This window comes from Anabas testudineus, chromosome 15 (genome assembly GCF_900324465.2).
Source record: "Anabas testudineus chromosome 15, fAnaTes1.2, whole genome shotgun sequence".
In the NCBI taxonomy this organism is placed as follows: domain Eukaryota; kingdom Metazoa; phylum Chordata; class Actinopteri; order Anabantiformes; family Anabantidae; genus Anabas; species Anabas testudineus.
The window spans coordinates 18,150,677-18,178,182 of record NC_046624.1 but is presented as its reverse complement, the minus strand read 5'-3'; the positions used below and the strand labels follow the sequence as shown (position 1 = coordinate 18,178,182).

The 27,506-nt window shown below is 39.9% G+C and overlaps 1 protein-coding gene across 1 annotated transcript in view; it reads left to right on the top strand.

Moving 5' to 3' along the window:
* Positions 1 to 26,431, top strand: part of cdh11 (cadherin 11, type 2, OB-cadherin (osteoblast)) — a 72,596-nt gene extending 46,165 nt beyond the window's left edge. The window contains exons 3-16 of the mRNA XM_026354589.2: positions 1,450 to 1,776; positions 2,734 to 2,873; positions 3,763 to 4,057; positions 6,055 to 6,174; positions 7,340 to 7,507; positions 12,192 to 12,379; positions 17,500 to 17,613; positions 17,792 to 17,931; positions 18,345 to 18,481; positions 20,188 to 20,309; positions 20,457 to 20,574; positions 22,379 to 22,630; positions 23,456 to 23,607; positions 23,868 to 26,431. Of these exons, the coding sequence (XP_026210374.1) occupies positions 1,629 to 1,776; positions 2,734 to 2,873; positions 3,763 to 4,057; positions 6,055 to 6,174; positions 7,340 to 7,507; positions 12,192 to 12,379; positions 17,500 to 17,613; positions 17,792 to 17,931; positions 18,345 to 18,481; positions 20,188 to 20,309; positions 20,457 to 20,574; positions 22,379 to 22,630; positions 23,456 to 23,607; positions 23,868 to 24,233 (2,460 nt within the window). The 5' untranslated portion in view covers positions 1,450 to 1,628 and the 3' untranslated portion in view covers positions 24,234 to 26,431. The remainder of the gene's footprint in view (positions 1 to 1,449; positions 1,777 to 2,733; positions 2,874 to 3,762; positions 4,058 to 6,054; positions 6,175 to 7,339; positions 7,508 to 12,191; positions 12,380 to 17,499; positions 17,614 to 17,791; positions 17,932 to 18,344; positions 18,482 to 20,187; positions 20,310 to 20,456; positions 20,575 to 22,378; positions 22,631 to 23,455; positions 23,608 to 23,867) is intronic.
* Positions 26,432 to 27,506: the final 1,075 nt, after the last annotated feature.

Here is a 27,506-nt window from a genome sequence, read left to right as displayed (position 1 = left end):
CGACTCAAGAATAATTAACCAGATGATGAAGCAGTTGGGGATTAACTGTCATTGCTTTTGGTTGGCTGATCATGTGCAGAACAGTGGAATGTAAGCTGAGACAAAAGAAAAACAGAAGAACAAGGTAAAGAAAGACATGGCACAAGAAGAGTCCCTGACAGCGACAGAATAAGAATCGTCTATGTAGTGATTGCTGTAAAAGAATTTGATGCTGTAAAACAGTATGTACCCAGAATCAGTTACCTTGTGTGTTTGCTTCTTGTATATGTTGAATGATTATGGAATACTAATGGCTTTCACACAACTATTGTGAAGTCTAATTGGACTGGATTGCCTTGGTCTTCAGTGAGAGACACTACAGGTCTATGTGGAATAAATGACAACATAGACCATCTGCTGTTGGTCCTAAAAGCTGACAGCAGGAACAAAGCAAGCCTGTTCTGTTCTGCTCAAACAGTCAAATCTGATGTTTAGAAATGCAGCAGAACAAGGTGCAGGAACTCTCAAACGGCAGCTAGAGGCCTAATCAACACAGTCCTCTATTCTTCTATTTGATCTTTACATCATTTGATTCAGTCCTTCGCTGTTCTCGTCACATTTATTTTACAACACACTAAAATGCTAAGGCTGTTCAGTAAAACTGCACCTAAGGCATCAACATTCATCTAGAGTTTCTTGCAATGAGCAGGCAGTTTCTTGATTCACAGGTCAGGGCTGGTGATGGACACATTGGATTTCCAACAGATCAAATTTCATCTTCTGCTGACTCATTTACCGCACAGGCAATGATGCCTGAATCATGATCTGCAGTGATCAGTGTACTACTAATGGATCAAACGGAAACCATGAAAACAGAGTTTAAAAGAGAGTCATGACACAAAACGTGACTTAAGGCTTTTAGACAGTGGATTTTGATGGTTTTCTGCATTCCTTTGTCATAAAATAACATTATATTTGTTAATACTCTTGACTTGTATGAAGATCAGATCACATTTTATAACACGTTAATGCAGACAACCATGACATTCGAAAAAGGTTCACATACTTTTTCTTGCTACTGTATGTCATGTTTGTTTTACATTACTTTAATTAGAAAGGGGTGTAAACAGAGCAACACAGCGACCCGTTGTCTCACATGAGCTGTACCTCCCACGCTGAATCAGTTTGTGTCTAATTGAATTAAAGCTAACGAGTTTACAAACAGCATTGTCTGGGTAATTAGTATAATGTCCTAATCAACACGATAGCCATTTAAGAAGTCAGATCACTGCAGATCAACTGCAGTCGATAAACGCTACTCAGTAACAGACAGGAATAAGTGATTACTGAACTGTTGTTGCTCTCAGTGTGAAATTAACCTATTTTATGAAAGTGTATATCTTTTAAAGCAGAAACGGTTTTAAACTGAATACCATTGACTAAGCTGCTCTCTTTTCTGCTGTCTTTCAGGCTCTGTGATTGGAGGAGAGAACGTGAAAGTTGGTGATTGTTGGCTAATGACCTAGAAGTTCATCAACAACATTTTGTTAGTAAATACAAGATATCACCTCAGTGGGAGCAGAGCTCCACTGAGAGGAACCAGACAGTAAGGGACGGTGAAAAGTGCACGACTGCACAGGTTGGGCAAGATGATGATGCTGATGAAGCTGCGAGGCCTTGGGATGCTGAGGGTTTTCCTGGTGTTTGTGGGGGTTTCTGCGCTGTGCAATGTCGCAGTAGGAGTCCGGAAAGGAAATGCTTCCTTGGATCAAAGGAGTCTCAGACGCAGACATCAAGGTACAAAAAGAATAAATAAATAAAACAACATTGGCTTTGCCCTTTTCCAGTTGGCCTTAACATGTGTCATGTAATCTGATTTTTTTTCTCACCTGGGTGGATGATAGAAGCATAAACTGTAACTGTGACGCATACTGAAAAACTATTTTGCTTTAACTTGTCAAAAGAGAGATGGTCCCGCAGGCATGCCACTTTCTTTTCATGGTAATGTGAATTTAAAAACTGACCTTTACATTTTTAGCCTTAGTGACCATGAGCTTTTGTATTTGAGGGTCATGGCAGTCTAGTGTTATCATCCATTCCAAACTGTGAACCTAGTGTTGACATAAGTAAACTTGAATATTCTTTTCTGTGCATATTTACAAATAGGAAACTTTTCTTTCTAAACAATATGTTTTCTTCTTGATTATATGAATCTAAAGACTTGTTTGATAAGATTGGTACGATCAGGTTTTGGAAGTTGAGAATATATACACATGAACTGTATGCAGCTGTGTATTATCCAACTAAAATTTCCAATTTTTTTTAGCTCTACCTCAATTTACATAGTAAATATTTACTGTCATTTTCAGCCATTATTTGTCCAAAGCACACTTCAGTCATAAATGTTAAAACAAGGCAGCTGCTCTGTAGAGATTGCTCATGTTAGCCACTGAAGCAGAGGTTAAGTGCTTCACTAAGAGTCATGTAAAAACTAGCTGCTGAAGCCTGTGTCGTTCACTACACCCACCCACATTTTCCCAGCTGGGTTTTGAACCAGTGACCCATTATTCAAAAGTGGGCCTCTTTGTTCAGCAGGTCGTTGCTTCCCACCCACTTTTAAGTTCAGTGCACTGGAAATATTACCTGAATGAACCTTTTAATTTTACCTCAAACCGTTTAACATTTCAATGAAAGCCCACAATAAATGTGTTGCTGACTGAAAATGGTTGATGTGGGGTTTTTTTGTGCTTGTAGGTCACTTGGCACTGCATAGACACAAACAGGGGGCAGGGAAGCAAGGGCAGGTACTTCACAGGTCCAAACGAGGATGGGTCTGGAATCAGTTCTTTGTCATCGAAGAGTACACCGGACCTGACCCGGTTCTGGTGGGCAGGGTGAGTATAATATAGTGTGCCTTAAAACGTGTTGTTACACTAGCAGCGTCTCTTCTCTTCAGTCAAACTAAATTAGTAACTGAATAACAGTCTAAAATTTGACTTGCTCTTTAATTAATAGCCATCTTGCCCTCCAGTGACAGTCGCAGTGGGGGCATGCTGGGTGACAGAAAATGACTTACACCAATAGGATTTGAAAGTGCTTTGCACATTTATCAAGGAGAGAGATGAAAGACAGAAAGAAAGAATGGAAGGACAGAAAGAGAGAGAACCGACGAAAGAAACAAAAAAGAAAGAAAGCCATGTTAATATGCAAGAATGATTGGTGGTACTACTCCACAAGATCAGTCAAACTGATCAGTGGCTTTCATAGCAAACAACAAATGATATTTACAATACGTCAACAGTTTAATTGAATGTTGAGAGTTTTTTTGGATGATAAGGTTTTAAATCTCTTATTAGTCTTTGCCTGTGTCAGACAGCACAGTCCATCTATCTCAGTCTTTCAGCTCCTTTAATCCATAACAACCCAGACCCACTACCGAAAGGAAAATTATGAGACATGGTCTGAATAAAAAAAATAAAGAAAGAAATAAAAAAATAAACAAAAAAACTGTGTAAAGAAGGTTCTTATGGGGTCATTTGTAGGCTTGAGAAATGGAAGCATCATGTCACATCTGCCAAGCAGAAAAGTTATTGTATGTATTCCGGCCCAGCCTGGAAGGTAGTCAGACTATCTGTCTAACTCTGTAACGAAGAGCCTCCTACTCTTTCTCTTCAAGTTCCACGCCATCTAAAATCCTGATTTTGTCAGCACCACACATGTACTACCTATGTACAAATTTTTGTTTGCTTTGTGGTTTGTCTCACATTGGCCTTTTCTTCTTAGCTCCACTCAGACGTAGACTCAGGCGACGGAAACATCAAGTACATCCTGTCAGGGGAAGGTGCAGGAACGATCTTCGTTATTGACGACAAGACGGGCAATATCCACGCCACCAAAACGCTGGATCGAGAGGAGCAGGCCCAGTACACTTTAACAGCCCAGGCAGTGGCCAGAGACACCAATAAGCCTCTAGAGCCTCCGTCAGAATTCATAGTGAAAGTTCAAGACATCAATGATAATCCACCTGAGTTTCTACATGGGCCATACTATGCCAGGGTGCCTGAGATGTCCAATGTTGGTGAGTAGTAAAAGAGGGGATAAAAAGGAAGAATCAAATCTCCAAATTTTTGCACAGCTAGGCTCTTCATCACATACTGAGTGATGTTTATTAATGAAGGCACTGGTGGGGTTCACCGTCAGTGTTATTTGTCAGCTAAACAGGCTTTTCCATACATTATTAATTATCACTGAAATCTGAACAGAGGAAGTGTGACAGAGAAGAGCAGAATTAGCTGATACACACACTTAAGAGCCTTTTGGTTCTTTTTCTTTCTTTATATATGTAAAAGAAAAAAATGGGATCAACCAAGAGCAGAAGTAAGGAAATGTTTAGCACAAGGTTGGCACAGACAAGAGCTCCTACTATCTCCTTAGAGTCTCCTTACTAAAAGCTTCTGATCTTGAAAGATTTTCTTTCCAAATATTATGTGGTCTTGGAGAGTTCTCACCCCCTCAACACTGACCTGAAGTGAACTACGCTGGCAGTGGTGCAGCCTAAGACTTTGAAAGCCAGAGAAATCCCTTCTCTGAATGGACTGGACTTGCAAAGAAAGAACTTCAGAAAGGACTTTTGAATGAGTTTTGTTCCGGCTGTTTTCCTCCAATCTGCTTTTTTAGCTGAAACCTGAATACAGAAGTCTGGCAGGGAGGGGTCGTCGGTTGCCACCAGCCTCAACCACAGAAGGGGAACAGAAGGAAAACTGTAATTTGACTAAATAGGCCCATGTTGCGTAATGGATGTCAGAGGAAGAACGGATAGAGAAGAAATTAAACAATATTGTTGGTAATTTATCCTTCAAACTAGGGCTAAATGAAACATTTAAACACTGAAAACATTGAAAATCTGTTGCTGATATAGGAAGATTAACATGTCCATACACTCTGTGGAGCCCCCATCTTCAGAGATGGCCCTCCCAGTTACTTCAACAAAAGATTTTACCTCTGCAAAGAAGATGGAAAACCCTGAAAATAGGAAAGACTACGACCTCAGACTGACTAAATTCTGCCATTGCTTGACTTTACCATCAAATAAAGAAAACTGAATAATGTCTTTATAAGGTGGTGACATTTTAGTGACAAGCTGTAATACATATTGTTATTGTTCTGTTTTTATTCATAATTTCAAAATTCGAATAAAACCTAATAAGACAAAACCAGCCATAAACACAATAGAACTGACTAGAACTGAAGCTGTATGATATCCATTGCCTGCAGGCAGAGTAAATGTTTGGTTGTGTAAGTTGCTGTTGCTATAAATACCATAAGGAGGTGAGGGAGTCTACATCTGCAGGTCTAAACTGCTGCTCATATTACTTTTCTTAAAGGAGGTGTTATGCATGTTGGCAGCTGTGGATCAGCTATGAAAAGAACCATACAGCAGAGAATCAATTCTCAGTTTTTGTTTTATGGGTTGTGTCACATTTGAAAAGGAAAATTTAAAGAACTACTCAGAAGTTATAAAATGTATTTCACACTACTGCAAATTAAATTTGTTGGCCTATTTTCTCATTTTAACTCTGTCAAATTCAGTTAACAGAGTTTTCTGAAAGTAAATTGCTATTGTTGAAAAAAACACCACGTCTTCAAAATGTCAATTTACTGGGGAATAAGATAAACGGCCTTGTTGTTGAGCTTGACAACCATGCATTTTTTCAGATTATCCAATGGGTTTTGAAAGGGTTCCATAAATCCAGGGTTTGATGAACTCTGTCAACGCAAGAAGGAAATATAATGTTTTATTAAAAACATGAAAATCACCAAAATTGAATAGTGGCTGTTTCCACCCAACAATGATGAAATGTAGAGAAATAAAATTGGAGACCAGCCCCATAGGAGCAGTTCAGCTGCAGTGTCTGAAAGAGTGTTTTTCATTCTCATTTCCCATCCAGCCAGTGAAGGCAGGGGAATAGGCACACACTCTGTGACAAGCTTGTTTGTCAAACCATTCTTGGACCGAATCACTGAGGCAGAGTCATCTCCTGACTTGTCTGTCATGTCTGTGTGTCTGTCCTGTAGGTACTTCAGTGATGCAGGTGACAGCTACAGATGCTGATGACCCCACCTACGGCAACAGTGCCAGGCTGGTGTACAGCATACTGCAAGGACAACCATATTTCTCTGTGGAGCCTCAGACAGGTGAGACTGAAACAGAACCCTGCCTTGAATCTACAACCATCTGCACCACAATTAAACAATGGCTCCCAGCCCTGATGTAGTATCATGCAAAGACATTTGCATAATTCTGCACTCCAGCATTATAAACCTCTACCTTGCTGTGTCTACCTACCACCTTGTGGAAACTGCTTGTTGCTACGACCCAACTCAGAATCATTTGTTTCATGCAATAGTTCTACCTTCTACCGGCCTTAATATAAAAAGCTGGAGCCTCACTGCAGCAGGGATTGTGTAACAGAAAGTCCTTTCTACTGAAATTGGTGAGGAAAAGAAGGCACTGCTGCAAAAGAAAAAAAAGGTCCCTAGAGGACATTCAGCTTGGTCTCTGTAGTGCCCAAGCCTAATATTTGGGTTTGCATTAAAAGAAGAAATTGGATGTAAGGAGAGAAGTTAGGGCACACACAGAGCTATGTTGGGTCAGAAAGAGTAAAGAAGAACAGAAAGACAGAGGTTAGGGTAGAGAAGGAAAGAGAAATTGGTTTAGAGAGAGTGAGTTCATGGAAAAAGAGTGGTTAGGGCACAGAGAGGGAGAGAGATTTGGGCAGAGTAAATCTGTCTAATCAAACCAGTGTTGGGTATTTGACTGGCTCAAATCCATAGCTCACATTTCTAATTGGTTTGGAGATTATCAGCTTTTCATGGTGTGTCTCTCTCTCTCTCCCTCTGTCTCACACACACACAGTTGGCATTATATGACAGTAGAAAGCCTCAACTCACTGACACTTCAGCTAGACATGTGGAAAAAGAAAGAGATGGAACGAGAGCAGTGGGTGATGAATTAAATAGAAAGAAGAGATTACTGGGGCTTGAAATAGAGAAAAATAAGAATTCACACATATTTAACTACAGTTCTGTTATGTGAACAATGAGCAATGATGTGTTTTCTTCCCAAATGAAATATATTTGAATAAACTACACCTACTCTTATGAAAGTAAATGACATTGTAATTTTTTTGCTAAGCAAATGGTTTTTTAAGCCTGTGACATATTAACTTATTAATTTTGAAGTGCTAAAATTCTCTTGATGCCACTTTGGAATAACAACATTTATCAGTACATAATATATAAATGATTCACACACACTGCTTGGTGTGAACAAAGGTTTGATGTTAAAACGTGTGTTCAGGTATTATTCGCACTGCATTGCCAAACATGGACCGTGAGGCTCGCCAGGAGTACGACGTTGTCATTCAGGCCAAAGACATGGGTGGTCACATGGGTGGGCTGTCTGGAACCACAGAGGTCAAAATCACCCTCACAGATGTCAATGACAACCCTCCAAAGTTCCCACAGAGTGAGTACAAACACCATATCTATATATCGATATCCATGACTCAAGGTTTTCTTTAGCGATGTGGGAGTGACACACTTTCTACCAAATGGCACATCAGCCACGTTGCAGTGTTTGTGTAATCCAAGCCAGTCGATGCCCACGTTGTGCATGTGTGTGCATTAGTCTGTGTGTGAGCGTGTGTGCACAAAACCCAGAGAACATGTCGCCAGATAGCAATATAGAAACTAGGGAAGTCACTGTAGGAAGCAAGAAAGATAACTTAAGAAATCAATTATTAAAGGTTCTTTACTGGCCCCCTGCAATGCCCCCAGGCATGTGTGTGTCTCTCTATGTGTGTGTCTCTGTGTGTTTAAATGTCTCCTTGGGATATGTGGAATTACTGATGTGCTGAGCAATAAAAAGAAGTAAAATATTTAGCCTGGGTTTGTCAAGAACTGTAGATTTGATGTTTTAAAAAGCAAAGGCACAGAGAGAAGCACTTCCAAATGTGTTTTGGTAATAATATTTGAAAAGGCACAATTTGTTTTACAACCCAGTTATTTTATTTATTTATTTTAAGTCAAGTATTACTCGGAAGTATTTTTAGATCGGTGTATGGATCTCAGTTACAATAATATATACTCAATCATTTGGTGGTGTTGGATTTCCCACTCTTGACAAAAATGCAACAACAACAAAAACACATGATTGGACTGTTAGACCTAAAGAATCAGTCAACCACCCTACGTATGACTTCTTACTGTATATTTTGTTTGGCATTTGTGCGTCTGTTCAGTTGGCTGCTGTAAGGGTGCCTAATATTACTCTCTATTCTCAAATGCAGTTTTTGGTGGAACTTCCTCGTTCACAGGAAGAATTTAAACCACAGCAGTGATTTGCACCACTGTATTTTCTGTCTACCTCTATGTCCAGAAACCCCCTTTCATTCAGTCAGTATCTATCATATCTTTCACCCTGTCTCTGCCTCTTATATTTCTTGTTCTCTCTCATTCTCACCTTCATCCCCCCTGCAGCGCTGGGGTGAGGGACTCCTGGCTGAGGTTCAGCAGAGTAGCTTCAGGAATGGATGGAAAGAACGAAGGGGAGAAAAAAGAGACAAGGACTCAGGATTTAACCTGTGGAGAAGCTGAATAGGCGAGAAAAGAGAGAGAGTGAGACACAGGCAGAAGCAGTGAGGGCGAGAATGTGAAAGACTGGAAGATGCAGAGAGAGAGAAAGAGACTGTCAAAATCATCCAGCTCCAGTGTATTCCAACAAGCTGACACTGTTTCAGTATCCTGCAATGAAAAGCTAAAATCAGATTCTGTAGACAAATGGACAATAGGGAATTTAGAAGGAGATGGTTATGGGCAACAGCATGTTATGTGCACTATTCTTAGTAGTTTCCATATTTAGAAATCCACCTTTCCATGCCTTTACATGATCTCCAGGACAAAGTAATATCCAGTACGTTTTATTAAGATAATAATGTTCAGGTTGGAGAAGCATACAGCTGTGCAGGGGATCATCGTCTTTTGTCTTTCGATCAAAACTGAAGACACAGCATTAGCGTTTACAGGTTCATCTAGTAAGGAAATGACCAGAACCAGGTAAATGCTCAAGACAAAAGGCTAAATCACAGGCACATTCACAAGTGTTGTTTGCCTCATTGTGTAAAAAACATCATTATTTGTAGTTGGGTTCTCTAACTACAGACCAACCTTCAGTTTCCCAATGTGGATGTAAAACATGTTGAAAATAAGATTAACAGCAGAAAGCAGCTTTTACAACCACAGATTATCGTGCATAAGTGTTTGCAAAGTACCTTCTCGCTTTCCTTCTAAATATCGGCTATGCATCACTGGCATTTTACATCTGTGATACAAGACAGTACACCAAATAGCAATATGCTGTGGTAGTAGGGATCCTTGCTTTAAAAAGTGGAAGCAGTACAAACACCTGCAAGAAAAGTCTCCCAGATGGTGTGAATGAGGACAGTGATTACTTATTTAGTAGCTGGGCAGAAAGAGGAATAAAAAAAAAAGGGAAATGAGATAAGAAAGTCAAGAAACAAAAAAACAGAGCTGAAGCAGGAGGCAGAAAAAGACAAAAATAAAACAGATACAAAGAGAGGAAAACAACTAAAGAGATAAAACCAGACAGAAAAAGATATATGGCACAGCGTGACTCCCTCTCATGTATCCCAGCAGCTTTTCAGTTTCCATTCAAGCTGTTGTGTTTTTTCTTTCACTCTAAGGCTTGATCTCTCTGCCTCTGTCTCTTTTTCACAGACTTTCTGTCCCTGTAATTTTCTCCCTTTCACTTCATTATCAAGCATCTTTCGTTTGCCACCCCGAAAATCCATCAAAGCACAGACAAAAGGAGGAGCAGAAAAACGAAGGCAAATAACAAGCGATTGTTCTTACACTCTCTCAGACTTCAGTCTTTATTAGACTGACATGACAGAGAGTTTTGTTAAATACTGTTAATACAGTGTACGTCAGCCACAGTTCTTCACAGGCAGCTCGCTCATGTTCCCGTTTAAACAAGAACAATGCAGAAAGTAAAGAGGTTCAAAGCTGTGGAAGGTAGTCTTTTGGCACTGCAGACTTTGTATTTGCACATATCATTTACCTGCTGTGTATTTTAAAATTGCTATACCAGAACCATCTCATCTTGTAGCAAAAAGCAAATCAGAATGTGTCAGTCAGAATTCCCTAACATGATTTCAAAATATGATTACCATCCAGAAGGTATTTCTATGTTGCTGCAGTGATGTCAAATCAATCTTAAAACCTACATTTACAGTTACATTTAGTTATTTGGCAGACGCTTTTATCCAAAGCAACTTACAAGTGAGGTACAAAGCAAGCAAAATATCTAAGCCAACTTATACTTACGGTATATTTCTTTTGCCTGGTTGAGATAGAATTACAACTAATATTGTGTTGGAAATTAGTAATGAGGTGACTCTGAAGCTACATGCATCCAAGTGAGGTATATAAATCATACTGTATGTTCTTTAGGCATGTTTTGATCACAGCATTAGTCCACACCCACCACAGCATTTTTAAACATAAACCACAGAGACACAGTAAGTCTGTGAATCATTTAAATATCTGATGATCCTAATTATACAGTAATACAAGGCATAATTGCTCTACTTTCAGTAATCAGAATACAATAACTGATCTAATAGACTGTGGACATTACAAGAGTTACATTCATGAGGCTCTTTATTGGTGTTCTATAGAAAGTTTACTGCTCCTCCCAAGTCTGGACATCCGAGTCAACATAAACACCACAATCATTTTTGGTTGAGTAATAAAAGCAAGTACTGGCTTTCTCATCTTCTCATATTCATTTTCCCACAGACTAACAGACTAAACAAAGCAATGTTTCTGAAAACACTATATTTATGAGTGATTTATGAGTGCGTGGCATTTTAGTGACGATCTCAGTGAAAGGCAGAAATGATTCTACTGTGGTCCTTGAATGTAAATATACATTTCCTGTATGTGCTGTGCTTCGTTTTCCCCTCCAGGTATGCCAGGCTGCCTGTGTGTTCTGTCATACAATGTTTAACTCAGCTGCCAGGAGCCACTGAAGTTAAGCTACTTAGCAAAGCAAGAATAGAACGACAGGAGAAGAGAGGGAGGAAAAGGGCAAAGGGAGAGCAGGGATGAAATGTGCTTTTAGCAGGAAAGGGAGAGAGAAAGGAAGAGGAGAAGAAAAGGAGGAACAGGCATGAGAGAAATAGGGCGGGGAGGAGGAGGAGAGGTGAGGTGAGGATGAACGGGGAGATTTGGAAGGGGAGAAGCAAATGTGAGCTGAAGAGGAAGGGAAAGAGAGTAAAATGAGATGAAGAGGAAAGATTGAGAGGAGGAATATGGCGAGGATCGATGGGGATAGGGGGAAAAGATTTGAGGGCCGGAGGGTGGAAGGAGGGATTTGGGCTGGATGGATCATTCCTACCTTCCACCTCCACTCGTATTTAGTCGAAAGCCACGTGACTAAATGAATTTCATGACTGAAAGGAATGCTACACCTGGACAAGCAGGATAAACATGCTAATGGTGCACGAGCCACAAAAATATGATTTCACTTTGGGCTCAGTGTCTGAAACGTAGAGTAGGAGGAGGTGGAGAAGATGAAGGATGGAGGAGCCGGGGAAACACAGACAAGAATGGGGAGCTGTAGTGAAGGTGTAGGAGGAGAAAGGAGAAGGAACAAATGACAGATGTGGAAAATGATGGGCGGAGGTGAGAGGTGCAAGCAGGATTTTATGATAAAATGAGCAAAGACAGAAGACAGATGAAATGAAGTGTAGAGAAAAGATTAGGGGAGGAGTGAGGTGATAGGCGGAAAGAATATGTGAGAAATGGGAGAAGGATGAAAGAGGAGCGAGCAGACATATGGTCCTACTGCTCTCATTCTGCAAGCCAGGTGTCTGCACCCTCAGACACACACACCTGACACCATAGGGGATATTAAAATCCTTTGGGCCATATGAGACAGATGGTATAGTTCATGTTAGTCCCTCTCTGCCCTCTAAAACTGACCCTGCCTCAGATAGTAAACACAGTGGCAACCGGCCAGGAATTCTCTAAAGACTGAAGAGTGTGGAATACCAGAGCAAGCTATAAGTGCACATCGACACCAAGCCATCCAAAGCCACCTAAATTCTCTGCATTTGTTCTGGCAGGTGTGTATCCCATGTCTGTATCAGAGGATAAAGTGCCAGGGGAGGAGGTGGGCCGTCTAAAAGCCAAAGACCCTGACCTTGGAGACAACGGACTGGTGAACTATCGCTTAATAGACGGAGACGGTTTGGGCATGTTTGAACTGAGCACCGACTCTGAGACCAGAGAGGCCGTTATTAAACTGAAGAAGGTAAGAAAAGACAGAAAGAGGCTCATTAACTCATTAACTTTCATCCATTTGGCAGCAGCAGAAACAAACTGAACATTACACACAGTACATGCAAAATTAAGCACAATCATCACCCTCTTTTAGCTATGCTTTGCTCTCCACTGGGGAATATATAGAACTATTTGTCTGACATTTGGTGCTGAGCAGCAACTGCACAGTGGGATTCTAGTGATTTTAGACTAAAAACAGCTGCTTTCCAGAGCCAATAACCATACTTTGAGAGCAAGAAGTTAAACAAAACAGAAGATTTACAGGACTGGCAGCCAAATAATGAACCAAAAGTTGCTATAAAGCTTAGTGAAGGCTAATGGAGCTGCAGATTTGCGAGATAAATCTCTGAAGGTTCCTCACAACAAGCATTCCTTTTCACTATATTGTCTTCATTGTGTTTTGATGCACTGTTCTGATTCACCTTGTTAGATTTCCACTTAAAAACTAAAGCTGACATAAGAGGTAATACTTTAAGAATTAATTTGGAAGTTGACAGCTCATGACAACGTGACCAACAAGGAGAAAGTAACAGTGGGGATATTGTTTTTGTTGGTTCCTCATCACAAAAAGTCTGTTGGACTTTATAAGTTTGACAGTTTCCAGTAAAGAACATTAGTACCAAAGTGTTGTTAGCTGATAGTGGCTGCTGAAACAGCTAGCTCTTATGGAAACTATGTGTGTGTGCGTGTGTGTGTGTCATCTTCCACTTTTTCAATTTACCAGCACAGAAATGCAGTTGAGACAGCACATTTTCTATGGACAAAGTGGTTTAGTATGAGCCTCTCTCAGATTTAAGTCTGTGTCTGCATTTGCTTGTTAATATTACGTGTTAAGAAAAGAAAGAACGAAAGAAAATGAGGGATGATGAAAGAAAAATATGGTGCAGTATGGAAGGCACAGAGGTTTTGTTCCCTTACTTGGCAGCTCTCACAGTTTCTTATTGTGTTTGATATGAACACTGACTTTCAGTGCATTAACTTTCATGCTTCTCTAGACCAGAGAGCTCATCTTCTGCCCTGTGACTGTAACCCATACGTGCACAAACACGCACACACACACACACACACACACACAAACTGTGACTATAGCTTTCAGTGATCCAACTCAGCACACACAATTACTTTTTCTCCCTCCGTCTCTCTCTTTCCCTCTCTGTACTACACACACGGTCTCATATTCTCTCAAACAAACACAGTCAATCCCTCCATCTCAAACACACACTGTGCTCTGTCAAATACACATAAACACACTAATTTCTTTCCCCCCTGCTCTCTTGCAGACACACACACACAGTTTGTGTACCTGTAGGTCAGGATTATGAGCTGAATCTTGCAGTGAGCTGCAGTAGCCTGCTTTTCCCTCCTGTGGCGTTGCACCCCAGAGTCTTTGAGTTTAAAAGTAATAGTCTTTACAGTGAAGTTATCGTTATGTGAGAGAAAATAAGAATGAAATGTAAACCAGAGGCTTGGAAAATGCTCCTTTTTTTCTTCTGTTTCAGATGATTATGCTGGAAAAAGACACTTTTGTGAAACAGTTTTAGGTTTGTCAGACATTCAACCCACAGAATCACATGGAGGTGGTCAGTTGTGTATTTTCCCCCAGAATTTCCAAACCATATCCTTATACAGTGAAAGACTTGGCATTTAAATATGTAATTATGTGCTTATACGTATGACAGCATTTGTGGCAAGTTGCAGTTCCCATCCAGACAGCTATGACGTTGCTCAAAAGAGCAGCCAGCCTTAACCTACAGCTTGTTTTTACTGACGCAGTGGGAAAATCTCTGTCTGAATCAATCGATACAAGTCTGTTTCATGCTTTTTCTCACAACTGTCTGCGTGAGGGACTCATCTGGAGCTCAGTACTGGAGCACGGCATTAAGACTGCCAGGTTTAGGGGCTCTCCTCCCTCTGGTTTCAGGAGGACTGAGCAGGGAAATGAGTGAATGATAATAAGTAATGCTCCCTGTAGTCTCTCTACAACTATAATTTGTGTGCCCTAAAGCTAGGCAGTAAACCCACAGAGCAGACCTCATTCAATACTAGAAAACGACGTGGCTGCACAGGACAGCTCTCAGGTGGCAATTTGTAACTCTGTCTGGATTTGAAGTTGAGCTGACATACAAACCACCTGGAAGTTTTTACTATATATTCCATAATCGCAATTTACATAAAGCACAGGTAAAATGTGGACTTTCTTCAGGAGCATCCTTCTAAAAAGCTATATGAGCAAAGCAGTACAACCTAATCAACTCACAGATCAAAGAGCGACTGATTACAATCTGCTGGGGCACCAAGTTTGTGTATGTGCATGTGTTTGGCTAAAAGCCAGCTAAACGTGAAAAACTGAGTGCCTGAGAATTGACAAATGTGTGTCAGCATCTTATGCTAAACTCAATTTAGCTAAAACTACACACAACCAGTGACGTCTCTGTAAAACCAGTGAATTTAAGCATAGGTGAATGAAACTACAGTAGATATATACCCACGCAGACATGTAGCCTCAGAACAGTTAAAGGAGCCAATGATCTTTTATCAATAATTCAGTTTCAGCTGTTCAACTGTTTGAAGTCAAGTTAGACACTACTTACAATCATAACCATTTCAATAAGTCAGTGTCACAATAGCATAAATAATGAACATATTCAACCAGCAATTCAGTAAAAATCTTTTCAACTTGTAATTTAAGAACGCGCTGGTTACTTACTGTTACTATAATGCTATAATAACGTGTCAAATCACGCAGCCACACTCTTGTGCCTCTCAACCTGATTATAGCATTTCAACTCAGATGTGTGTATATTTGTGTGTACTATATGTAAAAAGGTGTGTGTGAGCGTTATTGCATCTTAATACCTCTCAGGGGAAATCAACTCCTTTTGCACCCTGAAAGCCGTTCTAAGCAAAAGCCAAACACACACATTCACACGAAGGCTCCCATCTAAAAACACTTTCAAATCAGCATTGACAGTAGCCTTCGCTAATCTCTATTCTCTCACTCTCCTTCCCACAAACACACACATGCACACACACGCACATGCACATGCACAGGGGGATGAGCTTTAATCAGCTATTCTCTTTCAACTGTGTCCTGACGAAAGCAGTCCACAGAATATTAAGGAGCTGTGTGTGAGAGAGAGAGAGAAAAAGAGAGAGAGAGGGAGGGAGAAGGGGGAGGTATTGTTGTGAATATTATTATATCACACTGATTACGCAAAGACGGAGAGAAGCAAGAGAGAGTGGATCTATAGAGACGAAGGTAAAGAGAGAGAGGGCAAAGGAAAGAGACCCAGAGATAGAGGGGGTGTGACCAAAAAACAGAAAATGAAAGAACTGGGTCACATCTGTCTTATTAGCAATGTACTGGTGATTAACACGTTAAACACCCACACAGACACCATAGAGGTGGATGTTGCTGCGACTGGCTGTGTTCTGAACAGTTATTTGAGAGAGGAAACCTCTCTTCTGCAGGTACATCACATGAAACTACTCTAGTAGATTTAAAAGCCATTTTCAAACTTATTACCATCAGATCCAGGGAACCAGCATCCAGGAAAAGGAAACAATAATATTATAACCTAGCCCCTACATTGGCCTTTTTTCTACTATAAAGTACCTTATATTATTAATAAGCAATGATCGTGTCTGGAATCATTGCAGCCTTATTGCATAATATTTGAAAAAGGTAGTCTTGGTGACGACCCTGATCTCTGGTAGCACTTACTAAACCTTGCGTGTCGAACTCAAATGTGTAGTAGCTTCACTTTTTTCTAGCACTCCACACAGGGCTTCTGAGCCCTCTCTTCTCCCCCTACGATTTCATTAAGTGATGGCAACGTGGAGATGAAAAGATCAAGTCTGCTCCTGGGATTTTACCAGTGCAACATCCAAATACCAGCAAAAGTAATAGTGGTATTGGAAAGTGGTTAGTACTGTATCTGGCTTTCTAATACAGCAGTGATACTGAAAAGAGTCTTACTACTACGACTACTGTATTCATGGCTACAACGGAGCTGCAGAGTGTAAGTCGCAGCCAAACGCTGCTGGCAAAGTACGAGGCCTTTATAATCAGAGCATAGAGCATCTCTTGGGTGTTACAGCTTTTATCCAATGACTGCCAACACATTTGTTAACATAAAGGTTTTCCCGATAGTTGTATACTCTCAGCTGATGAGAACAGAAGTTGGTAAAAAAGAAAAACCATATAGTAAACCTTTTGGCTCAGGGTCATTGTTTTGTCATTGATATATTTTTCTAATGGTTGCATTATAATATTATGTTTTTAGTTTTGGTTTAGGACAGCATACCTCAAAGCACACTTCACTGTCAAGGCCATTACAAGTCAATAGGTTTTCTTCCAGTATAAAGTAAGTGTACAAAAGCTTGGTTCATTACAACTCAATTCAATCTCAGGGTTTGATGTTGTAATATTAAAAAGCCGTTCCAAGGCTTTCAGACAATAACATATTCTTAGTTTACCTATCTTGAGGTTATAACGGTGTAATATGATATGAAAAAAAATGTAAAGAAGGCTATGACTGTCAGCAGAATCGATCCGGGACTTACATGTCATCTTCCACCTTGTGACCCAAAACAATCTCTTTTATCATGTAGCATCCCAAAATCCCAAACCTAATCCTGGCTCATTACAATCAGACTAGTATTGTTTTCACCTGCTGATGAAAACATCCCAACAGAAACAACAAAATCATTCCTTCTGGTCCCAAACTACTCATATCATAGCATGTAATATCATGTAATACAAAACATCTTGAAATTAAAGTCAGTATCAAGGTAAGTCATAGTTCTGTGTGTCTGTGGTAATGGTTGGACCACTGCTGTCAATACGACTGATAATATCCTGGTTTTCATTCATGTAGCAACAGCTCCCCCTACCAGAAGACAAGATTACAGGCACTAGCCTCTCACTGCATTTCACAAAGCCATTACAATCTGTGCAGGGGATAAACAGGGCATTTTCTTCATCATTTTGATATAAATACACAGCATAAAGATAATAAACCATTTTTAACAAGTGTTCAGAGTTTATATCTGATTAGTCTGGCATCTCTCTCTCTCTCTGTCTTTCAGATGGTGGACTTTGAAACTAAAAAGACGTACACTTTGAAGGTAGAGGGATCCAACACCTATGTTGACCCTCAATTTCTCGCTTGGGGGCCTTATAAGGATGAAGCTACAATAAAGGTATTCATGCACAATATATTTATAAGCTGATGTGTTACTGTCAGAGTGTCCTTAGTTATGTGCACACGAGTTAATGTGAAGTATTTTTGATTGTGTGCAATAGAAGGAGCTTGTTTTTGAGTGTGACTGAAAAATATACCACTAGAGAATTTAAACTATTCTCTGTGTTTATGTGTAGATATCAGTGGAGGATGCAGATGAGCCTCCCGTGTTTGTAGCTCCCAGTTACACTTTTGAGGTAGAAGAAAATGCACCTGAAGGCACCCTGGTGGGACGAGTCCACGCCAAGGACACTGATGTTGCCAACAATCCTGTCAGGTAACACTGACACAAATACGCACAGTATATATCTGCACATTCACTAAAATAGGATTGTAGTGGTAGGAAAAATTCAATTTTCACACTAGTGTAAACACCCATGGAATACTGCCAGAAAAAAAACAACTATTAAACAGCGTTCCTTCCTTGAACAAACAGCATGACTCAGAGAAACTTGGCTTTATACACTCACATTTTTTTGCAGAAACAGAAACAACATGGAGGATGAAAAATAGGGATGCAAAACAGGATTACAAAAGCATAGCCAGACACCATATAAAAACAATCACCAGATACAGTCCTAAATACAAGCTACAGATACATTAAACACATATTTAATTCTTAATTATTGATTAAATGTCCTATAGTGCAACATTTAATAGCAGTTATGTAATTGTGTTAATTGTGTGTAGGTACATGATACCTCGGTACACAGACGTAGAGCAGTTCTTCAGCATAAACTCAGAGGATGGCATGATCACCACAACGAGACCACTGGACAGAGAAACGCAGGCCTGGCATAACATATCTGTGTCAGCTACAGAGATAGGTACGTATGTCACACATACTGTATCTAAACCTATATCAATATAAATGTCTGCCTCAAATAGAATCACACACATCACTATACGATATTAAAAAGTATTTGGACATATTACTGGTTTGTATATTGAGCCTGCTCTGTCCAAGAGAGCAGTTAGTGTGCTGTGTCTGGTCTTGGCTGTTGTGTGTAATTTGTGCTACTGATATAGGACGGAGAGCAAACAGATGGAAAAATTGCAGATAGCCACAAGGCTGTACAATTTTTTGGCACCCACAGCCCAGCCTGTCATTCTGCAGTGCTGGTTCATGACAGCTTATGTACAGAATGAAAGTGGATTGAAGATGCTGTCTTTAGTTTTTGCTTCCTGTGAGTGGTACTCAAGTTATCATTAAGTCATTTTTGAATGAAAGTTGGCAAACAACTGCCTAAACTACTCATTCAGCATCAGCTAGGAGTGACTTGAAGACTGCAGTACAGTATGTTAATGTTAATGTTCACCGTTTAAGGTCGGTGAAAGTATTGGTTGCACTGATGTGTTGCATTAATATGTACTTTGTCCACTTAGCATATTATGTTGTTTCATGTGACTTTTTAGATCATGTATGTGAAGGGCTCGGCTACTGACAGACAATCAAGTTATCTGACATTTCATGAGTAGATTAACTAATAAAACTATGACTTAAAATGCTTTTTACGGTTACTGCTGTTGACTGAATTCATGAAAAGATGCAAAGATATAAAAATATGACAAAAGAACATCTGAGTACACAAAAACAGTTACAGTATATAAACTTAACTATCCATCTCTTGCAAATTCAAACAGTCTTGCTAAACATACAAAGAAACTGAGGGGAGGAAAAGGGGGGTAGGCCAGTTGAGCCACAGGACCTCCAGAGCTTTCTCTCCCTCACTTCAACCCCACAACCCCTCCAGCCAGCGAGCCACAGTGGCCCCACCCTGGTATTCTGTGGTTGGGGCTCAAACTAGCAGAGCGCCGCGTGGTTTCCCTGTGGCGTGCTAGACGCCAGACGGCCAGATGGAAACAGGCCCACCGCCCACAAAGCTAGGACCATTTCAGGCTACGCTAACCGCTAACAGGCCCTGGGAAGCTAAATAAATGCCTGGTAATGACAGGGTAGTGGAAAAATCATACTGACTAGAATTGCAAATATGCAAGGCAGCACAGAAGTGGATTTTTAAGATGAATGGATAGTGAAAAAAAACCAAACTGTTTCTCATCTTTTATAGTTAACAGTCCGGATGAATCAGGAGATCATGCTCGCTTTATGTGTCCATTTTGGATGTTTCGTTTATTAAATTATTCTGTTTGCATCACACCATCTTTCTTCAGTTTAATCTCCAGCACAACCTGATGTTTGTCACTAATGCATGTAACCAATAAAGGTGTGGTAAAAAAAAAAAAGGTGGATCAGACTAACTGAGTGGCAGACTGGATATTTTGATGTCTCACAAACTCATGTCTGTAATTTTTGCAATCAAAATAACAAATAGCAGGCTGAGTGGCAGACTGATTGACAGGCAATCCTGCTGAAAATATTCACTTAGTTTTTGCGCTCAGCCACCAAACATGGATTAGAATACAGACACACAAGCAATCACAAACTTTCAAGTACAAATGGCGTTCTGTCTTTAATGACTGAAACTGCTTTGAATTTTCATGATTGTGCCCTTTGCTCTGTATGTGTATGTAGGAGGCCACCACCAAGACACTAAAGTGCGTGTTAACATCAAAGTGAAAGATGTGAATGACAATGCCCCAGAGTTTGCTACCAACAATGAAGTCCTCATGTGTGAAACTGTGGTACCAGGGAAGGTATGTACATCTGTGTGAGAGTGTGTGTGCATGTGCATGTTTGTGTAGAAATATACAGCCATCATATGTGGGTGTTATACAAGATTAAAATAAACAACCCTCCAACTGGTGTTGAGCACTAATGTGTTTCTGATTTGTGTTGTTTAGGTTATTGAAACAGTAAGTGCAGTGGACAAAGATGAGATGGCTCACCGACAACACTTCACATTCAGCCTCGCTCCGGAAGTTGCCCACAACCACAACTTCTCCCTCAAAGACAACAGAGGTAGACGACCTTTAAAATATAATTTTCTATATCTCCGCGCTTCCCTTGTTCCTTTTTGTTTCCTTTTTAACATTCAGTTTTTAGCCCTTTCTAATTGCTAATCTTACTCTTTCTTCATCTGAGCTCTCCGTCTCTCTCCCCTTTCACTCAGATTAGATCAAAGCATAACCAGATGGAGGCTTACAGTACCTTGTAGAAAGCAGCAGGTGCTCTAAATCGCTGCCGCACACACACGCGAATGCACACATGTCCTGCGGGCTGTATTAATTGCAGTGGGTGTCTCTGTCCGTCTGTACATATATCTTTGGGGGGCAACTGATTGAATTAAGTTTTGTGAGTACTGGGAGAGAGAATGAAGAAAAATATATAAAAGCAAGAGAGAAAAGGAGGAATATAGACAGAAAATATGTGAGATTCAAAAAGAATTTAGCAAAAAATTGACAAACACAGTACGGAGAGACATACTGGGAATATAACATACTGTATCAGGGAGTGTGTCTTTAATGCTTATGTATCAACACCTAAGTATGTCATTCAGACACAGAGAGAGAGAGATACATAGATTTCTTCCATCTGTACAGATACTATCAGATTGGGAAGTGTTGGCAGGAGGTTGATAGAAACAGATGACAGTGACATCAGCAGCAGAGAGAGTTCCGATTTACCTTCACTCTCTTTAGAGCTAAAACTATTTAGTGATTCCTTCTCAGTGCTCTACATTCTTTGTGGTGATACATGTTACTTTGTTCTTCTTTGCATTGTTCATAACACTGTTATATTGTTAAACTGACCTGAACCAATATATAAAGATGATTACTGTTGTTATTTCACTGTACAGCTAACCTTGCAGAGAAAGACACTATAGAATGGGGTCATTTAAGGAACTATTGTAGATGCAACCAGCAAAAGAAACTCCACTATGCCAGATGTGTGTAGGTGTGTGTGTGCATGTGTTGCACCATCCTATAGTGGGTTTCACACCTGCAACACACAGAAAGAAGAACTCGGGAAATGAAGAGAGACAAAGTTTGGTTCATTCACATGCAGTATGTGCTGACAAAAAAGCAAGATAATTGTTAAACTTTTAAGTTGTACATATTGTATGTAATAAATCAGTGTACATTTAATATAATGTGCTGTCCATGCAATAATTATCACCCATCCTGCCAACACTGCTCCAAGTACTGTGTTCAGCACAATGGAAAAGCTTGTTCATGTCTCATTGTAATGTATTTTTAATGTAAATGTTAAAGACTGTTTGTTGGTGATGAAGCATCTGAAGTTCTTCCAAAGCACCCCATCCCATTCTTTGTTGGCAATAAAGCTTATGTGACATTAGGACAGAACTGTTTGAAGAGGCAGACAGAAGGAGTGTGCTCGGAGGGGGCAGGTGCTGGAGGATACTGCAGAGGCAGAGTTAGCTGCTAGGCTATCATTGCAGCAGTAAGAGTGGCTTTTGATTACATTCCCTCCTCTGCTGATGAATGGACCCGCTATTAAACAGGAATTTAATATCACCAAAGTCACACCTCATTGGCTTTTGTGCTTGTCTGTGTGTGTTGGTGGATGATACTGGCTGTGTGTGGACAATGACTAAGAAGGAAAATGTGAGAGGGAGCCAAAAAGAACTGCATTATGTGTGATGAAGACCACGTAATAATAGTAGTAATCATTTGGATTTGGAAAATCTCAACATGTATTTACTGCCTTATACACTCCAGTGCTGTTTTAATATATTATCTTTCTACCATTTTACCTAATGATCTTTCTATCTCCTTACCAACATATTTCCACCTCTCCACAGACAGCACAGCCAGCGTCTATGTGCTCCGTAAAGGATTCAGCCGTCTGACGCAGGATGTATATTACCTTCCCATTGAGATAAACGACAATGGTTTCCCTGCTATGAGCAGTACAAACACGTTGACCATCAGAGTGTGTTCCTGTGACAGCAAAGACACCATCCTCTCCTGTAACGTGGAGCCCTACGTCCTACCTGCCGGTCTCAGCACTGGAGCACTGATAGCTATACTAGCCTGTATAGTCATCCTGCTGGGTAAGAGCTGGTTGACAACACCAAAAAAAGGATTAGTGATTTACATGAGTGTCCCTTGTTGCAACATGAAATTTCAATTGTTTGCCTGATTATCCATTCTGTTTACAGAATGAGTCTAATCTAGACTTTAATCAAGTCTTTCACTTCGCTGTCCCAATAATACCAAACATGCCTGATATTTACTTTACTCTGAGGTGAAACACAGGGAGCTCAGTCATGCTGTCTGCCTCCATCGCCTCCCTTATTCAAATTGCACTTCAGCATTCGAGTTTATTATGATTAGAGGCCACGGAGTCACCTTTGTTTCAGCAGCTACAGCATTACTGTCTCTAATACCTCATCATGTATATAGTCATTTAGTGTGTGCACATTGTTGTAAGAAGAACAGTTTGTTTTTATGAAAATGTGTCAGTGTAAGAGCTGCTAAAGTCAGTTGCATCTCCAGCCTTCGTTTTTTTTTTTTCTCCAGCCCACAGGGTAACCCCACACTGCAGCTGTTATCTGTCTTCCTTTGTTCCACATACTATAATGTAAATTGTATCCTCACAGTTGCAGTTTACACTACACTTTCATTTTACTGCACAACTAGAAGCTCTTAGCGGTCTGACATGTTGATAACCACCTGCAATTAAAATGGAATGTGTGTATAGCACAAAGCTATAATGATATTAATTGAACTGTCCAAGGTCTAATTACATCTTCTAGAGTGCATACTAATTATCTAATGCTCAGGTTTCTGCTTTTCCACGGAGGTAGCATGAAGATTTTTATGTAATCACTAAACGCAGAACAATTTTTGAGTGTGGTTTTGTTTGTATTTGGCAGCGATAGTGGTGCTGTTTGTTGCCCTGAGGCGTCAGAAGAAGGAGCCATTGATAGTGTTTGAGGAGGAGGACATCAGGGAGAATATCATCACTTATGACGATGAGGGAGGTGGAGAGGAGGACACCGAGGCTTTCGACATTGCTACATTGCAGGTATGAAAGACAGGAGGGTAACAAGAATTTTGTTGTTGTTGTTGTTGTTGTTGTTGTTGTTATGTTCTTTTGAATGACATCCCAGGCACAATAAATAAATAAATAAATAAATAATATATGATGGGTGGTCAAGAAGTCGTTTTGACTCAACTTTACTATAGGACAGTCAAACAACATTTGTATGTGTTTCTCTAAATTTTCTTCATATGACGAATGTAATGGTAAGATTTTAAAGCCAGGTGCTCTTTTTGACTTCACAGAACCCAGATGGTGCCAACGGTTTCCTGCCAAGAAAGGACATCAAACCAGAGCTCCAGTATCCCATCAGGCCTGGCATTGGCCGTCCTGCAGCCAACAGTGTCGACGTCGATGACTTCATCAAGACTCGAATTGCAGAGGCTGACAGTGACCCGACTGCACCTCCCTACGACTCCATTCAGATCTACGGTTACGAAGGCAGAGGATCATTGGCTGGGTCACTGAGTTCCCTCGAGTCTGTCACAACAGAGTCTGACTTGGATTATGACTATCTGCAGAGTTGGGGTCCGAGGTTTAAGAAGCTGGCAGATTTGTACGGGACCAAAGACTGTTCCATTAATGATGCCGATGATGGTGAAGACTCTTAACAGTGGTCTTCTGTTCTGAATTACTGATTCCATGAGGATTTGTTAACACTTCACCGTTCCCAATTGTTAACAACTACCAACTGATCAGTTCATGCCAATCTGTCAATGAATGCTAACAGTTCTCCCTCCCATGGCGCCTCCCTGGTCCTCCAAGACGATTTGTTAATGAACACATACTGAACGCTTGGACTCAAACCGATCCAGTTTTTTTTTTTCAAACCTCTCCTTTCCCTCCTATGTATCTTTCCCTCTCTCTATTTCTACAGACTTGAGCATTGCAGGGCTAGGAGATTTGTTATGTCAACGTTTGTCGGTTTGGAAGTAAATTCCTGGGAAAATGTTGCTGTATGATCAAAATGACTTGCTTCTAGCAAACTGTTTAGTTGATTAGAGGTTCTATATACTTTTGTGGACTGGATTCACATACTTCCTCAATGGTTCCTGAGAGTGATTTTAATCCCTTAACAGGTTCCTATACTTTCCATAGTTTCTCTCTTCGTGGTGTATGTTAATGACACAGAGAAAGAGAGGAAAAAGAGACACAAGCAAAATTAAAAGAATGTTTTAGGAACCAGCAACTGTCAGATAGTAGTAGTAAAAGAGAAATTAAAGGTAAAGGAGATGTGTCATGAGGTCAAACAGTTGAAACAAAATGCTTTTTGAAATGTATTGTTGTTTGTGCAGAATCAAGCAGGTTCTGCGGTTTAGATGGCATGACAGACTCTGGGTTGTTGATACTCTGAAGACGCTCACAGCATCTTCACAGTATGGTGGCCTTATAATAAATAAACAACAACCCCAGGGGTAGACACAACAACAAGTACTGATAAGGACCGCTAGAGTCAGTAGCTAAACACAGATAAATGAACACACATGAACTGAGTGTCTGTGAAAATGCTACACAAATAAGTTTTTTTTCTTCTTCTTTTTTTTTTGTACTCCCAAAAAGAGACAGACTCAACATGGATTCAATTCTAAAACTGTGGATGATTCTTTGTTTTTATTCTTCACTGCAGAGAAGATGCGATGCCCCATCCACCCCGTGCCCCCACTTCTCCCATCAACAATCACTTTCCATACCAATTCCACTAATGAATGATCATTTCCTCATTCAGAGTCCACCAATGATGGTTAATCACTATGAGTAAAAACCTGTGAGCTCAAAAAATCGCCTTAAACTTAATGGACACTCTTGCAACGCAGTGCATTCTCTTTTTTTCTCCTTTTTGTTTCCTTTTGTAACTTGAGAAGTATATTCAGAAAGCAAACTATTCTCCATGATAGGTATGTACAGAGCAATGTGCAGACGTGATGTATCACTTGCGCCTCATGCACTCTTAAAATAGGATGTGCCGTTTCGGTCAGCACAGTAAATGTAGCCCAGGAAAATGTGCATTGTGTTTTTCCCCAACACCAGCTATGTTGGCAGCAATATCTGTTGTATCAACATATGTTGCTTCTGAAACATAAACTGTGCACATTGGAAAATAACAGGTGTGTATTCTGAGCCACATATACGGAGAGGCTGAAATAAGAGCACCCTTTTTAAGTGTGTAGGTTCTTGTTCAATTTCTTTTTTTAATGTTATTATATTATTATGATTATTATTGTTGTTTTTGTTATTAATATTATTATTATTATTATCAACATTATTATGACAATTGTTTTTTTTTTATTTGGCTACAGCTGCACAGGAACAAATTCATGTTTTACTTTTTGCAGCTCTGATCTGATGTTCTTATAGTTGTCTAAACATGGGCAGAAACTACATAGTATTCAATTTTCTTTTTGGACAGCTATAAGAAACTCCGAGTTAAATATCCGCTTTGGTTTATGCCTGTGTGAACCTCTCTCATTTCTTTTGTTTTTGTTATCACTTTTTCATTATCTGACATTTCTTTGTTCTTTCTCCCTGTTCAAAGAAAACTAGCAATCTGTGTTTGTTGCAGTGAGAGAACGCCTCGTTTTTATTCTGTCAAGTTTTATGGTACCGATTTGTACAATTTTAAAAGTTCTTATTTTAGTATACATGCAAAATATTCCAGTATTACAACAAAAAACATGTTAAGAAGATAAGATTGAAAAAATGTTACAGCATCACACTTATATTTTCTGAACATTGTACTGTTGCTTTACTATGTGCTTCAATCTCCGAAGCGAAAAAAAACTTTGAAATAAATGCTCTTTTTATAAAATGATACCAAGTGGAAGTTAACTTTGTGTTGGCACTGGGCACTACCCTGCTTTCACTGTGATGAGAAGACATTCGCTTATATAGTGGCAGACACATGGTCTCCTCATTTGAATGAGATTAAGTCTGGTGACACCTGATCCAGGCTCCAACCTGACAGCACAGCAATGTCATAAAAACCTGCAGTGACCAATCAAATACATGCTTACATCATGATAGACTACTGTGTAATACTTGTAACCATATGTTTTCACTACTTTTCCTCATGGTGGTCAAAACAACAGATAAATTACAATCACGACAGCCTTGTAGAAGAGTAAAGCCGCTCCATCAGAACTCTCTGGATCATTTTAGCATGCTGTCATGCTAACATCTGACAGTTAGCAGTTGTGCAGCTGTGGTGGTAGGACTGACCTCAGCTCAGTTTTGGGTTACATGGGTTTTAGTCATAAATCAAAGTCTAGGACAATCTCAAAAATGAAAAGTACAAAGACAGGCCAACAGTGCCATCCACCATAGCTAAAGAAAAAACCTCTTTTTGAGTGTGTCAGAAGCTTATTTTATGCTTATGTAGTTGAAAACAATACCAAGTATTTAGAAATTGATTCTGCTGGTTAAACTATTGCCAGACTCTACAAACACACCTTTGGAAACACAGTACATCATTAAACACACACGATAAAGAAATGTCATGTCCATGTGCAATCACGTACACACTAAGCATACAAAGAGGCACACACACACACCCACGCACAGATTTTATTCACTCACTCCCAGGGGGAGCAACACTGAGAAAGGTCAGGATGCACTTTGGATGAACCACAAAAGAGATGATATAGAAAGTGAGCGACAGTGAGAAGACACAAAGAAGTGAAAGGAAAGAGAGGAAATAGATCAGACTGAGTAGGGAGTGGGAGAAAGGTAAGGGATGATGAAAATTTGACCTTAGATCATGTTGCAGTTTTATTTTTAAGATTGTGTTTTTCTGACGTGGGGAGGACAATGTGACGTTAATAGAATATACATATACATGTGTTGCATCATTGTATTTATTTTAAATAAATACCTTACCATGAACTGCA